This window comes from Protopterus annectens, chromosome 2.part1 (genome assembly GCF_019279795.1).
Source record: "Protopterus annectens isolate FY-2018-M chromosome 2.part1, PAN1.0, whole genome shotgun sequence".
Taxonomy (NCBI): Eukaryota; Metazoa; Chordata; order Ceratodontiformes; family Protopteridae; genus Protopterus; species Protopterus annectens.
This window is the reverse complement of record NC_056729.1, coordinates 944,603,795-944,619,680: the sequence shown is the minus strand read 5'-3', so window position 1 is coordinate 944,619,680 and position 15,886 is coordinate 944,603,795. Positions and strand designations below refer to the sequence as shown.

Sequence of the window (15,886 nt, the reverse complement as noted above, 5' to 3'; positions counted from 1 at the left end):
GAATGTGTGGTGGGGGTTGCAATAACCAACAAAAGCAGAGAAAGAGATGACGATTTTCCCACTTTGGCATTATATCCCTGCTGTGAACTTATTCCTTATGAAAGTGTACTGTCGCACTCAGTGACTTACCTATTACCACTATCTTACATAGCGCACAAAGCACAGATTAGCATTTTCGTCTAAGTGGCTAATATTTTTCTTCTGTTGTTTACCTTATCCAGCACTTGTAAAATTCATTTTCACAATGGTGATGCCACCTCTATGAGATCAAAGCTTTTTATTAAAATCACAGCCTAAATAAATATAAAATGGCTACTGCAGTCTGCTGTGATGCACTCTTAAAGTGTGACAATACACTTTAAACAAGACGTAAAACTTGAATGTTTATGGTTACATTCAATATATTTGGAATGTGCCATCTCAAAACATCCCAATAAACAATTTCAAAAATCAACTGATAATTTTTGCCATTTTCATTTTGGAAAGTGGAATACTAGTCTCAGTGATATGGATTATATTCATTCAACTTCCTGCTTTAGTATAGATTCTGGTAAGTCTAGAAAAAGGCACAGTAAGTACTGAAATCATTAATAAGAGAAAATAAATACTAAGTAGCAAAACAAATACAAACATACATGTAAGAAGTAAAACATAAAACAAAACAAGTTGGCAATGTAATCAAATGGAACAAAACTGATAGGCATGACTGTACCTGAGTACTGTTTTCTTTTCCTTTGTTCTTAATTGTTTTGCTTGGTGTCCCCTCTTCTTTTAAGTAACTTTTATGAAGCTGTAAAACCACAGAACAACTCAAAATACAAACAGTTTTTTGAATACCTGATCCTTCTGGACATAATTTCTGTAGCTGACAGCATGTCTTGTAAACCTAATATAAAAAAAACACACACGGTAACAGCGTTGTCAATAAGGAGAACATGGTACTGACAATAAGCACTTGAGAAAACATCCATTTTCACTGATAAGTAAATAAACAAATGAAGGTTGGACAATGTGAAGCCTTATTTGCACAAATAATGTCTTTTAATTTAAGTTCTGAGACGCAGACCAGCATGGAAAATGAATATCACTAAATTTAATGTGATAGGATTTACAAACACAGTTACACTTCTACTATAGAAATCACACACAGCATCTTGATTTGAGAACCTACTTCTGATTGTTTAATTATTCTTTATGTGATACTTTAGTTTAACCCTTACAGTAAGATTGTCTAGTTGCTGCCAATAACTCAAACATAATTCTAAATGCATGCACATGCTTAGTAAAACTACATTAAGACAGAAGAAGTAAAACCATCCCAATTTTAGCACCTGTTCCCCACGAACGTGGGTTGTACTGCTGGAGAGAGCCGACACTCTTCCATCCGCACTCTGACCTAGTGATAAGCTGCGCTCCTCGCCAACCTTGCAGCCAGCTATCCCTGGCCAACCAGAGATCTGCGTTATAGTTATGTTTAGATGGGATTCTGACTTAGAGGCATTCAGTCATAATCCCACAGATGGTAGCTTCACACCACTGGCCACTCAGCCAAGCATACACCAAATGTCTAAACCTACGGTTCCTCTCATACTGAGCAGGATTACTGTCACAACAACACACCATCAGTAGGGTAAAGCTAACCTGTCTCATGACAGTCTAAAAGAAGACTAAAAACAAAAGTGGTAGGACCATCTATAAACTGAAGCAATTTATTACAATTGTGTAGTCCACATCTGGGATTAGATACAGAAATTCCATATATTTATGATTTGAGTTTATTAACTACACATTTGAGAGAAGGTATAGCTGCATGTAAGCCATAGGCTAAAGAGGCATTTAGTATTGACTACTTTACCAATAAAATGATTTATACTGCTTGACTATCTACTTCAATCAAATTACCAATGTTGCCAATGAATAACAGTGCTGATCAGTAAGGCTTGACGAAATGTGTGATTTATCAGATGCCTGCCTTTCAAAAGGAAGTATTTCATATGGCTCTTACTAGGATGGACTCCTAAATATTGTCATTTTCCCCACTTTCTTACAGCCTAGATGAATACTTACATTTTATTACAACTCCGTATATAATGTAACATCTTTTTATCATTAAACTCAATTTCCTTACGTACTGAGATGGAACAACTCTCAAATCTGTTGGACATTTCAGAAAAATTACCATGTCATGAAAATTAAGATGCCTTTTCTATGTTACCTCCAAATGTTCAGCTTAGAAAAGCCTGTGCATAATGAAAATATCAAGAATTTCAATAAATGCACCATCTGGATGAACTGCTGTATTTTCTATATACAACCAGATAGCTTTATGTTCTTCTTTCGGCTTTTCCCGGTTAGGGGTCGCCACAGCAGAACTCCAGTCCACTAATGATTGTGGCAGTAGATTTTTATGGATGCAGAGGTGCCAGCCCGACACCCAACCTTCAACGAAGGCACTCCCATCACGCATGTCTTTCGAACACCACCCAACCATGAGGAGGACATGCAGACTCCACACAGAAGGCACTCCAGCCGAGAATCAAATGGGAGAACCTCTTGCTGTGAGGCGACAACGCTACCGCTGCACCGCCGTGGCTTAACCAGATAGCTTAATAGTTTGTTAAAAAATATACAACTATGTAGATACTGCACATTACACATTACAGGGCGCAGTTTTTTTTTCACACTGTAGGCACTGATTAAGTAATAATAAACAATGCTGGTCTGAGCTGTGTAATACTACATCCCTAAGTGCTAGTATTATATCATAGTAGTGGATAAAGAAAGTTTACCGGCTTTATATTTTTATTTTTAGTTTTAGGCAAACTTTATCTACCAAGTGGAGGGAACATGTTAAACACATTAAATGAAATGAAGTCTTAAGTTCACTTTAAAATTTGTTATTTTGTTTCTGCAATGATCAAATATGGATCCCTCTTGGAAGCTATTAATATGACTGTAAATATATTATTTATCGACTGTACATTGTGCCTAACTCCATGGTGCAGAGGGATGGAGCCTTTGCTATGATGCAGGTGACCAGGGTTTTAATAGCAGCCCCAGCACTGAATGAGCCAAGCACAGAGGTGGAGAAGTGAAGGGATGTGGTCTGTTCAACACTCCCCAGGGTGGAGAGGGCTGCACACACTCAAGAGCACACAGAACTGACTTCTTCCAAGATGGCTGCACACTGAGTAACAGCTTGTTTCTAGCTCTCCCAGTGTAAAAACAGAAACTCAGCAGAGAACACCAGTAGACTTGTGTTTATGGGTATATTTCAGTAACTGGCTAGTAAGTGCACTGCCTGGATGCCAGGAATAAAGAAATACAGAAGAACTGGACAAAAAGTGAGGAAGAAACCCTGACTGGGGAAAGTTCTCCAGCTGTTCAACAAAAATCAATGCAACCTTCAGACATGACTTCCAGTAACCTACAAGAAGATATAAGACAACTGCATACAGACCTGGTTAAACTAAACAAACCACTGATGGAGTATATCAACACAAACAACAACAGACCGGGAAAAATGGAAGAAGCTTTAAACAGATATTTAGACGTGATGATAAAGCTGCAAAAATCAGAGGTGAAAATGAAGAAAAGGCTGGCTGATTATGAGACTGCTCAGGAAGAGATGTTTAAAAAAATAATAGAATTAGAGGACAGAGCACGTAGGGAAAACCTGAGATTTTCAGCTATACCAGAGAAGCTGGAAGGAGCAGAAGGCATTAATTTTATAAAAGCACAAATAAGCAACTATACTGTTATTCCACAGCAGGACTTGTTAGCTGAAAGGACACACAGTGTGTATGCTCCAAACCTAGCTATAAGAAAGCAACCTAGACCTTTAATAGTAAAGATGCAATCCTACCAGCAGAAGGAGTTTGATTCTGACAAAACTGTGGCAGAAGGACAAAATACTAAAAGTGGGAAACAGCAGAGTGTTTGTGGAGAATTATTACTCGCTGGAGAACAAGCAGAAGATGAGTAAATTCATTCCACTATTCAGGCAATGTTGAGCTGCAGGTGTGAGACTCAAACTGCTGTATCCTGCTGTCTTTAAGGTATTCTTCCCTGGAGGGTCAAAATCATTTTTTGATGAAGTGCATGCTAAGGAGTAATACAAAAGTGTCCAGCAAAACGTGAGCTGTGAAACAGGAGGAAAGTCTGCTTCTTGTTCTTCTGGTAATAAAGACCACACAGAGACTGTACCTGTGAAACCTTTCCCAGTGTTTCAATGGAAAATGTTGAAGAGAAGGAAGGGAGCCCGAAAGTTGACTAGAAGAATCGAGAGTACGTTGAAAATGAGGCAGAGACAGGACACGGGCGATGGAGAAGAACTGTAATAAAACCAGTAACTCAATGTGGAATTGCAATGCTATAATTATATTTGAGAAATAGGACAGAAAAAGAAACTTTGGAAATATTGGACTCTTGTCAAAATTTATTGGATTTGTGGTGGACTCTAAAGTATATCCCCTACTTCATGTCATTAATGTTCGGAAAAATGCTTTGGGGAGGGGAAGAGAGAGAAGAAAGCTAACTGTAAGTAAAGAAAACATTTTATTTTCTTAATAGTATTGTATTTGTGGTGTATGGTTATCCTTTCATGCTATTTTAAGTGTAATGGGGACTGTAAACAGGTGCTGTTGTTTTTCTTTTTCTCCCCTCTTCTCTCTTTCTTCTTGTACATTTTTGAGAAATATAAGCACTGCAATGTAAAAAAAAGCCTGGTTAAAAAGGCATGACAAAATTAAAATTAATATACTTTTTTTCATTCTTGCATGGGAAAATGGCAACACTAAGGGCCATAGATTGATTAGTTTTAAGAGAGAGCAAGTAAATGAAAAAGAATATTGAATACTATGAGGCATTTGTCTAGCAAATGTATGTATACTTAGTAGCAATTCTGCAGCTGGTCTTCATGTTTCCATGGAAACAACCTGATAAAGAGAAACTGGATGTCTAGTTCTCATGTCTCCAGGGAGACAATCTGATAAAGAAAAATTGGAGGCAGTCTGGTGGAAGGGGGTTGGCTGTGGGAAGTGGAAAAAATAGAAAAGGCAAATTGGGCTAGGACATAATGTTCTCTGAAAGAATCAGGGGTTTTCTCTGCCTGGGAGGTCTTTATAGATAAGACAAAACCATTAGACTTAAAGTAAACTTTTCTCATTTTTTTTTCTGAAATGCAATGGGGTTACTAATATAAACACGTGCTTTTTTTCTTTTTCTCCCTTATCACTTCTTCTTTGTTCAGTTTTAAGAAATGTAGGCACTGCAATGTAAAAAAGGAAGGAGAGATGAGAAGGGGAGAGAGAGGAAAGGTTTGGTTAAGAGAGTATGACAAAAGAAAATCAGTGTGCCTTTTCCATGTTTGCAAAGAGAAATGACTGAGTTGAGACCCTAGGCATTATCCAGTAACAAGTTTATTACAAAACATGTAAATGAAAAAGCATATTGAATACCCTTAGCAGTTTTCTGTCCAGTTTTCATGTCAACAGAGCACAATTTGATACAGAGAAATGGTTTGGAGAAAGTGTTTACTGAAAGCATTCAAGTGTTTTCTCAGCAGGGAGAGCTATAAAGATAGACAAAATCAAATAGCAGTTACTAACAGTACAAGCTGTACCATGCATCTTAGCATGACTGACCTTTCACTTTGGTTATCTTTAGCTTGTCTGTGTGGCTATCAACTTAGAACGTTTGTTCTTAGTAGAAAGCAAAAAACTTCAATATTTGAAGATGTACATAGTTTTATGTGTTATTATTAAGTTAATAGGTTTTGGGGGTTGGAAGGGTTTGTTTGTTCTGTCTGAGGGCTTTCAAAAAAAGTTATGTAAGATGTGGCACAGGCACAAATGGATACGACAAAAAACAAGTGTATAAAAGACCAACCTGCCAAACAGTATATGTATGTAGCATAAACGTTGGAACTAGACATTTAACAAAAACAGTTATATATAAAAGGTGCTAATAATAACTATATAACAAAATGATGCTTTCTGTAATGTCTTTCAATCTGAATGGTCTTACAGATAAATATAAAAAAGAAAGAGTAGTTAACTATATTAAAAATGTAACTGCAAATAGCAATGCTACAGGAAACACACATGGAAAGAAATGAACAAGTGAATTTAATATAGAAAGGTTTTCAGGATGGTTATTCAGCAGAATATTTGGGGCAAAGGAAAGAGGAGTACTTATATTAAGTGCAAGAGGAGCTCCAATAGTGACAGATGAGGAAAAAATATAATAATGGAAGATATAAATACTAAGGGGCTACAGGGGAGGAGGATTACACTGACATGCATTTACATTCCACCTAAAACTGCTATAATGTAGCTTAAGAAAATTCTGGGAGAAATAATCAGCTTTCAGCAAGGAATATTACTTACAGGTGGAGAATGGAATTTGGTTTGCAACAGTGAAGATGTGTCCAGGGGGTCCTAGCATGGTAAATATAACAAAGGAGGATAGATTTTTTGAAGAAATTTATGAAAATGTTTGGCATGGAAGATGTGAATTTAGTACTAGGAGTTCAGAGTGAATTTACATATTATTCTCCAAGATACAAAACTGGGCTAGGCTGGATGGAATTTATATCTATCAGGAACATGTGCATTTAATTGAAGGTCTTGAAACATACCCAATAACTATTTCAGATCATGCACCAATATCAACTAACATAAAAACACAAGGTAATGAAATAAAAATGAGACACTGGTGCTTTCCCACCTATCGGCTGAAAAGAGAAGAATTTAAGGAATGGGATTTGGAATTAATTCAGGAGCTACTACAGAAGATAGAAATTTCTTCTGAAATAAAACAGCTTGTGGGATAAAATTAAAGTGGAGTTTAAAACTAGGGTGGAAATAAAGGAAAGGGAGATATGGATAAAAATAACAAGAATTATTTACAGGGACTGACACTGTTAAAGTATTGCAAAATAGGGGGAATCTCTCAAAACAAGAAAAGGAACAACTGCAGAATGTAAACAAAAAATAAGGGATCACCTCGATAATATGCATGAGTTTAGAAAGATTGATGTTAAGCAACTGTTTTTTGATAATAATTCTAGGGCACAAAAACTTTTAGCACAACGACTCAAGCAACAGAAAGTGGAAAGGGTAGTCACCGAGCTTAAGGAGCCTGTAATAAGGAAGATAACAAGAGATCCTTTAGAAATATTAGAAATATTTCAAAATTTTTATGAAAGTTTGTATAAAGCAGAGAAATATGGAAATCAAGAAAATGTACAAATGGAAATGTTTATGGAAGAATTAAATATGCCAAGGTTAGAGGTAGATCAGGCTTAATTTGTAACAGTTAGGACAGGAAAAGATGAGATAAAAATGGCTATGGCTAACCAATCTATAAGAAAGTACCCAGGTGTGGATGGTATTCCTGTTGAAGTTTGGAAGCCAGGAGGGAAAAACTGATACAGATCTGGAAGGTTTTGTTTAATAGTATTTTAAGAGGAGGAGAAGTACCAGCATCCTGGAAGAAAGAGATGGTAATGGTAATACCTAAAGAGGGTAAAGATCCATCGGATCCAGGTTCATACAGGCCCATTTCAATATTGAACTATGATTATAAAGTATTTATGTCTATAATGGCTAAATGAATGGCAAAAGTGATACCAAAATTGATAGATATGGATCAATGTGGTTTTGTTGAGGGGAGGCAAACATTTGACAATATTAACAAAACACAGAGTGAAGCAGAATGTAAGAAAATATCACTGTTATTGGTGGGTCTTGATGCAGAGAAATCATTTTACAGAGTAGACTGGGACTTTATAAGCAGCGTGATTGGAGCATTTGCTTTCCTTGATACAATTACAAGGTTGATTAGGAGTATATATGAGGGATCGGAGGTGAAAATTAAAGTGGGTGGGGGTCCTCTCTGATAACGTCTGCTTGAGGAGAGGAACCAGGCAGGGTTGTCCACTTTCCCCTTTGTTGTTGGCATTATATTTAGAACCATTGGCAAAGAAACTAAGGGACTCAGAAATTCAAGGATATAATTGGTATGGTACTCAGGAAAAGCTGGCTATATTTGCAGATGATATTATTTTATACATGACAAAACCAGAAAGGGACATTATAGTGCTGTGGAACATTTTAAGACACTTTCAGATCTTCTCAGGATGCAAAATTAATGAAGCTAAAACAAAGGCAATAACGGCAAATTATATATCCACACACAAATTGGTCCAACAATATCCATATTTACGGAGACATGATAAAATGAAGTACTTAGGAGCATGGATCAGAAATGACTCTATTGTGGCAGCTAAAGATATGTGAAAAGAGATTAAACAGAAGATAATACAAAAATTGAGAAACTGGAAGCTTTATTATAAGGATATGGATACTAAGATACAAACAATTAAAATGTTTTAGTCCTTTTAGTCTTATACACAGGTCAGGCATATTTTTATCAATGAGAAAAGAAGCTGTGGATAGCAATTAAGAAAGAGTTGAAGGATTTTGTCTGGAAAGGGAAGACAGCATGGGTCAAGTGGGATAAGCTGATTCTTCCAATATAACAAGACTGACTAGGATTACCCAATTTGAGGGGCTATTTCTAGAGCAACATAGCTAAGGCTCTAATACATAGCACAAGCAGAAAACTATCATTCAAAGTGGAAAGGAATTATGATGATACAGGTGGGAAGCTCAAGAAATAAGGATAAATTGGTACTTTGGATGCAGACTCTAAAGGAGAGCAACAAAAATCATACTGAGTATTATATTTATAAAATAGCAGGGAGTATTCTAAGAACTTAACCAGCATAATAATGGAGAAAAGAGATTCTGCTGATAGGGATGACTGTGGTTAGGGATACAGATAAAAGGCAAGAAGGGGCAGGGATGTGTTGGGGACAACTGGCAAAAGAACCAAGGTATTGGGAGCAAATAACTAGAAAGGGAAAAGTAATAGAATGGGAAGAGGCCAAGAATGTTTCTGGGCTGCAGGTTAGAGATTGCTTTCCCTATCAAGGACTGATATCAGAGTATAGGCAAAGAGAAAGAAATAGAGGGGGGGCCTAAACGAAAGACAAGCACTGGTAGAGTTTTTAATATAATCTAGAACATAGGCTGCCATTAAAAAGGAATAATTAGTAAAGCATAGAAAATACTGCATGATAATTATAAGAATCAATCAGAGGAGCTTAGAAAGTATTGGGAAGAGAGATTGGATAAGCAATTCACAAAAAGACAATGGGGGAATATATGTATATCTCCCAAATATGCAACAAAGTCTAGAAGATTTAGGATCTTTGCCTGAAGTATTTACATTGGTATTTTTATACCCCAAGTAGACTCCAAAGAATTTTTTCTCAGGAGGATAGCAAGTGTGGAGGTGTGACAGACAAGAAAGAGGTGGCTGGGAGCATATGTTTTGGGAGTGTAATGAGCTGGCAGACTTTAGGGTTTCCCTGCGGACCGCTCTGTCGGAAAAGCTGGGTGAACAGACTGGATTGACAGGGGAGTTTTTTTTTTTTTGAGCTATGATACCGAATTGGAATTGCCTAGCAAAGTAAAGCCTTGCTGAGTATAATTATGGTGGCTGCCCAAAAAACAATTACTAGAAAATGGAAATCAAAGTCTGGACCAACTGTACTAGAAGTAGTGTATACAGTAACAGAGATAAAACAACTAGAACTGGGATCTTCAGAAAAGGGACAGAGCAAACTACATAGGAAAAAATGGGAATTGTGGAAACAATATATGCAAAGAAGGAACAAGGGTTAAGAGGCAGGACTTGAATGAGCAATATAATGCTTAATTGACAATGACTGGATAGATTATAAATGATGTATAATGTTTGCAACTACAGCTGTTTCAGTGGTGTCTGTGATGTATAATGTTTGCAACTAAATTGGTGACAGTGTTGTTGTTCGTTTTTCATTTATATAAATTAAGATTGCCTATGTCATACGTGATAATTTAATAAAGATGTTTATTGAGAAAAAAGAGCACACAGAACTGGTGCAATTTCCTGCCAATGATCATGGAGCCATCAGTGGTGCATCATGGGGGCAGTACTACTTGGACTGAAGTCTTGGGAAAGGGAGGGATGAGCTGCCCATTGCATGACCCCCCACCCCCCATCCCTGACACCTGGTCAAGTGCATGCAGGGTTTTAGGGATTGTATATTAAAAACAAAAAACAAAGGCAGAACCACCCCTGATAGCTGTCTGAATGGCTTCTTATGACTGACTCTTGCCCCACTGACAGAGAATGAATGAGTCCATTGATGTGGGGAGGGGGCTAATGATTGGTAGGTAATGGGGACAAACAAATTACAAAAAAATGAAGTATGTATTAATTTTCTTAAAAGGATGTCATTTCTAATCTGAATTGTTATAATATAACTGTATGCCATGACAGTGTAAAACTGAATGGTATACTTTTAAGATGGAATGAAGGCACTAATTAATTAACGTACAATAGTATAAATATGGTGTAGTAATGACTGGTTCCACTCTGGCTCCATAAAAGAAGTCCACACCAAAGTGCTACAGAACAGAGTTAAATTTCATTCTGAACCAGCATCTAGGATTGTGTGTAAGCATTATTATTTTTACACCTGGATCAGTCCTAACAGAAAGACAAGCAGTGGTAGAGTTTTTAGTAGAATCTAGAACAGAAAAAATAAGTTATGTACCTACCATAACGTTCCATATGAGTTGTCCATCTCACCCTTCATTCTTGACTGATGGGCTCGGAACCACTTTCAAAAGCTCGAAGTCTACAGCTAGCTTGTAGCTCCATCCCTATCCCATGATGCTGTAGGGCATTCCCCAGATCTTATTTACTGATGTTCTATTTTTTATATAAAATGAAAATAGATATCTAAACCAAGTATATGCCTTTATCAGACTTAGAAGAGGGTCAAAGACCAATAGCCAAATGGAAACCCAACCTCTCATTCTCCCAGAAATCAAGGAAGGGGGTTAGGTTGGTGGGACGTAAGAATGAAGGGCGAGACACAACTCACATGGAATGTTATGGTAGGTACATAACTTCTTTATGTAAAGTTATCCTATCTCGCCTTCATTCATGACTGATGGGACAGCCTCCCTAGCACCTTTCTTCTTGGGTGGCTCAAGGGAGTATATTCTTCAGAACAGTGGTGCCAAAAGAGGCCCTGTCCCTGACGGCCATGTCTACTTTGTAATGAGTGATAAAGGTATGAGGCTTAGGCCATGTAGCTGCTGCACAAATAACATCTATGGGAAGCCTTGCACGGAAAGAAGAGGAAGTAGATACTGACCTTGTTGAATGAGCTTTGAGTGACCTTGTTGAATGAGCTTTGATCCCTTATGGCAGTTCTTTATATGCTGAATTATATACAAACAAAATGCATTGAGACAACCAGTTTGACAAAGTAGTTTTCTCTACTGGAAGACCTTTTCTATTTTCTGAGTAGGATACAAAAATTAAAGTCTTTTGTTCTATGCAGGTAGAAATGCAGTTGTCTGTGGACATCCAACTGATGTAGCATGTATTCTGCCTTACTGCCGTACTTGGGGAAAAATACTGGTAGGTCAATAGATTGATTGAGATTAGATTCTGAGCATATCTTGAGTAAAAGGATGGATTTGTCCGGAGTGACACTCTATCATTGTGAAACAGCATGTAAGGAGGTTTAATGAACAAGGCTTGCAGTTCAGATACTCTCCTGGCTGATGTGATAGCCACTAGAAAGGCAGTTTTCCACTTAAGAAATTTCAATTCACATGATGATGCCGGTTCAAAGGGGGGAAGAATTATTTTGGACAAAAGAAACTTGAGAGTCCATGGTAGTAATGGTGGTCTGATATATGGTCTTAATAGATTTGTGCTTCTTAAGAAGGCTTTTGCCAGTCCCTGAGACATTACACTTGAATCTCCATTGCCAGTATGAAAATTCTGAGATAGCTGCTAATTGAACTCTAATAGCTGCTGCCGCAGATCCTTCATTAAAAAGTTTAGTAAAAAATTCTAGTATAGATAATATGGGGGCTGAATATGGATCAATATGATTTTGTGAAGCCCAGGTAGAAAATCTCTTCCATTTACTGAGGTACAATTTCCTGGTAGATGATTTGTGAGAAGAAATCAGAATATGCTGGACTGCAGATGAAAGATTTTGTGACCTGGTTATTTTGGGAAATGGAGCAGCCAAGCTGTCAGCTTGAGGGTGGAAAGAGAGGGATGAAAAGCCCTTGAAGAATGTATCAGGAGATGTGGTACTGGGTCCAGGATCCAAGGCTTTTTCTGTAGATGAGGCTGTAGGAAAGGAAACCAAATTTGACAAGGCCAGTATGGTGCTATCAGGATAAATGTCCCTCCCAGTGAGCTGGGTTTCTGAAGTACCTTGGGGATCAGTGGGAAAGGGGTAAAAGCATAAAGACGCCCAGGGGCCAATCATGTACAAGTGCGTCCCTCAGTGATTCCCTCAGTGGGGGAATAAGGGCAAAGTAGCTGCTTAATTTTGTGTTTATGGGTGTGGCAAAGAGATCACAGCAAGGCTGGCCCCATTCGCAAAAAATCATTTCCGCCACTTATTGCTTCAGGGACCACTCATGGGGCATTAGAATTGCCCTGCTGAGTTTTTCTGCAATCACATTGGATTTCCCCAGGATGTGCATTCCCATTAGAAAGTGCTGGGATGAGGTCGCCCATTGCCATACTCTGACAGCCTCTCGACAAACGGGGTAAGACTTGGTTCCTCCTTGTTTGTTGATGTGTACCACACAACAGACATGTTGTCTGTCTCAATTGCAATTGTTCCTAGAGGAAGAGAGTGTTGAAATGCTTGCAACACCAAAAGCACTGCTCTCATCTCCAGTACATTGATGTGCAGATAAGTCTTGTGTTCTTGCCAAGTGCCTTGGGCTGTCTTTCCCTGATAATGACTACCCCAACCCTATCTGGGAAGTGTCTGTGGTCACTTTGGCTAATGGGGGAGGTAGAGTGAAAGGACGACCTAAGGTGACTTGATCTGAAGTTAGCCACCAGGTTAGGTCCCTTTTGCAAGAGTCTGTCAGAATTATCTGGTATGACATCGGTAGTTCCTGCATGGACCACTGGGTAAAAAAAGTCACTGGAGAATTCTCATATGGTGACTGTTGCAGCCATTGTTCCTAAGATTTTGAGAACAGTTTTGCTTGGACTCTCATTCTCGAAAGCAGGTTTTGGATTTGTGCCCGAAAGATCTGGATCCATTCTTGTGGAAGAGATACCATCATTGTGACAGAGTTTAGCTCTACACCTATAAAGGTGATATGCTGAGACGGCAATAAGGCAGATTTTTCGTAATTGATTGTGATCTCTAGATGAGTACACAGATCCAAAGTGCTGTCTCTCATTTGTAGTAGTAGCTGCTTGGTGGCACTGGTAAGGAGCCAGTCATCTAAGTATGGAAACATCTGGAATCTTGCAAGTCTCAGATGAGCTGTAACCACTGCCATGCATTTGGTGAACACTCTGTGGCCAGTGCTCGGAATTGGTAGTGACTGGCTCCCAGATGGAAGCTCAAGTGCCTCCTGGATGGCCTGTCCATTTTTACGTGGTAGTACACATCCTGGAGATCTATGGAGCACATCCAATTGTCTTTCTTCAGAAAGGGAAGGATTGACTGTAGTGTGACCATCCAGAACTTTGCGAGGAACGTCGTGGTCTGGGCCTAAACAGGTGATGTAGTAAGAATGAAAATCTTTATGAGGTATTTGCTTTCCACAGGCAAGACAATTTTAAAATTTTTCTGACACTGGTTAGAGCAAGAAAAAAGGGTCCCCAATGGGGTACTTAGCTTTAGAAGACTTCAGGTTTGAAACTTGAAAAATGAAAATTTCAGGTAGTGGCCGACCGGTGCTTGTGAACTGCTTCTGCTTCAGGCTCCCGCACGGCAAGAAAAGCTGGTGTAATGGCATCAGCTGCCTGTTTTATACCCCTGATGACCTGACATCATGGAAGAGGCGACAGCATCTGATGCAGAAATCCCAAGACTCTGGTATTCGAGCCAACTGAGGACTACCTGCAAGCAGATAACCCAAGTGTGATGTCTGCAACCGTGAAACACAAAGAACATCCTCTGGATATGATCCTTTGTACCCAGTTGTCTTTTGTTATTTTTAGCCAGGCGTCCGGGTACAAAGACAAATGCCCCCCCCCCCGACTGCCTAGAGAGGAACAGTTGAGCTTCCTTTCAGGAATGCTGGAAGGGCTTGCCAAAGAAGGATTCCCGGTCACCCTGATTTTGAGGACCCCCTCTGCCACGTGGCTGGCGTCTTCCATTATTTCCCCCTCCTCTGCCACTGGAGGGGGGGTTCACCACATGTGTCTTGAAAGGCTCTCTGGGATTTACGAAACCACATCGTTCCACCCCTTCTGACCTTTAGGATAGGGTCTTGAAGGAGTGGAAAAACAGACTCCAATGGCAGAGAGAGTCTTCCCTTCCTGCTCACACCTGGTCAGTGTTTCTTTAACTTTGGGCCCAAAAAGTGATGAGTCATCAAAAGGGGTGTTGATGAAGGATGACTTGAAAGATTCCGCAAATGAACACAAGTGCATCTAGGAATGTCTACTAAAGGCAATTCCAGAACTTGCTGATCTGCTTGCTCCATTGGCTGCATACGAGATAAGTCTCATGGAGGAGATAACTATTGAGTTTAGGGTGGAGAGCTGGAAAGTTACCTTATCCAAGACTCCCACAGTTACATTACCCTGGAGAGTATCTCCAAGCTCCTTTAGGAGATCTCGCTGTAACCTTGTAAAGTGAGTTAGGTAATTCAGGGACTGCAGTGTAAAGGTCGCTGACGAGAACATGCATTTCCCATACCTGTCCATCATATTCGACTCTTTGTTCGGTGGATAGACAGATGTGCACGTCTCAGATAACTCCTTTTTGGTGGCCGCCGCCACCATCATAGCATCTACAAGCACTACTTTGGTCAAGACATTTTTGTTCTCTGGTGCAGTAATAAATTTATTAGGCCTCCTAAGGACAGGTTCCACTGTATCTGGAGACTTCCACGCCTTTCAACAAACTAATTCCATTAGTTGGTCGATAGGTGGAAAAACCCAATAGGTGAAAGGTTAAGAACCAAAAGCCTTCATGTATACAGACTCCTCTTCAGAAGGGTTAGTGGCCTTCCAGCTACCTCTCTGCTTAAGGACTTCCAAGATGTCTGCAAATGAGACATCTTCAGAAGGTGATAGTGGGGACCCCGATTATGCATCGTGGTCCGTGTCTGATGTCAGTTACTCTTCGGGGGAGTCCAGGTGTTTCTTCTTACATAACCTCTTTTGGGGTGCCTCCTCAGATGGGGCTTCTGGAGAGGTTCCTGAAGAGAAGGGTTCACCCTGTGGGGCCTCATGAGGCTCTGGATCTCTATGTTGTGGGCCAGATTGTGCAGAGGCTGGAACTGAAGCCCTAGGGGGGGAGGAATGGTAGGATCTGGTAAGCTGGATGTCCATGGGGACAAAGCTTTCCTCATGACTGCAAAGGCCCCCTTCCCATGACCCGAGGAGAACTCCAGCTCCAAAGAACCAGGAGCACACACCGGAACCACAAGAGACAGCACCGACGTCGAGGTAGGAACCAAACTCATCTGAGCCGAAGCTCCATGAGGTAAAGTTGGAACTGATAAAAACTGGGTGCAGCTATCCCCCCCCCCCCGGAGCCGAAAGGAGAATGTCGGACCCTAGACACCTCAGTCGACACCAAGGCAGCCTGACCGGTAGGAGCCGAATAAGGCAAAGTTGGTCTCGGAGCCATGGGATTCACAACTATTAGCTCCACACCTACCGGCTCTGAAGCCACACTCTTGGTCAGAGGAGGAATCGAGGTAGGGAGAACTGGTATGGTTGGATCCGAAGCCTGACGAGTCAA

The 15,886-nt window shown here is 39.7% G+C and overlaps 1 protein-coding gene across 1 annotated transcript in view; it reads right to left on the bottom strand.

The window, feature by feature from the left end:
• The window catches only part of LOC122794923 (probable ATP-dependent RNA helicase DDX60), a 2,818,219-nt gene that overhangs the window by 2,300,547 nt on the left and 501,786 nt on the right, over nucleotides 1-15,886 (bottom strand). The window contains exon 6 of the mRNA XM_044063516.1: nucleotides 713-886. Coding sequence (XP_043919451.1) covers nucleotides 713-886 — 174 coding nt within the window. The remainder of the gene's footprint in view (nucleotides 1-712; nucleotides 887-15,886) is intronic.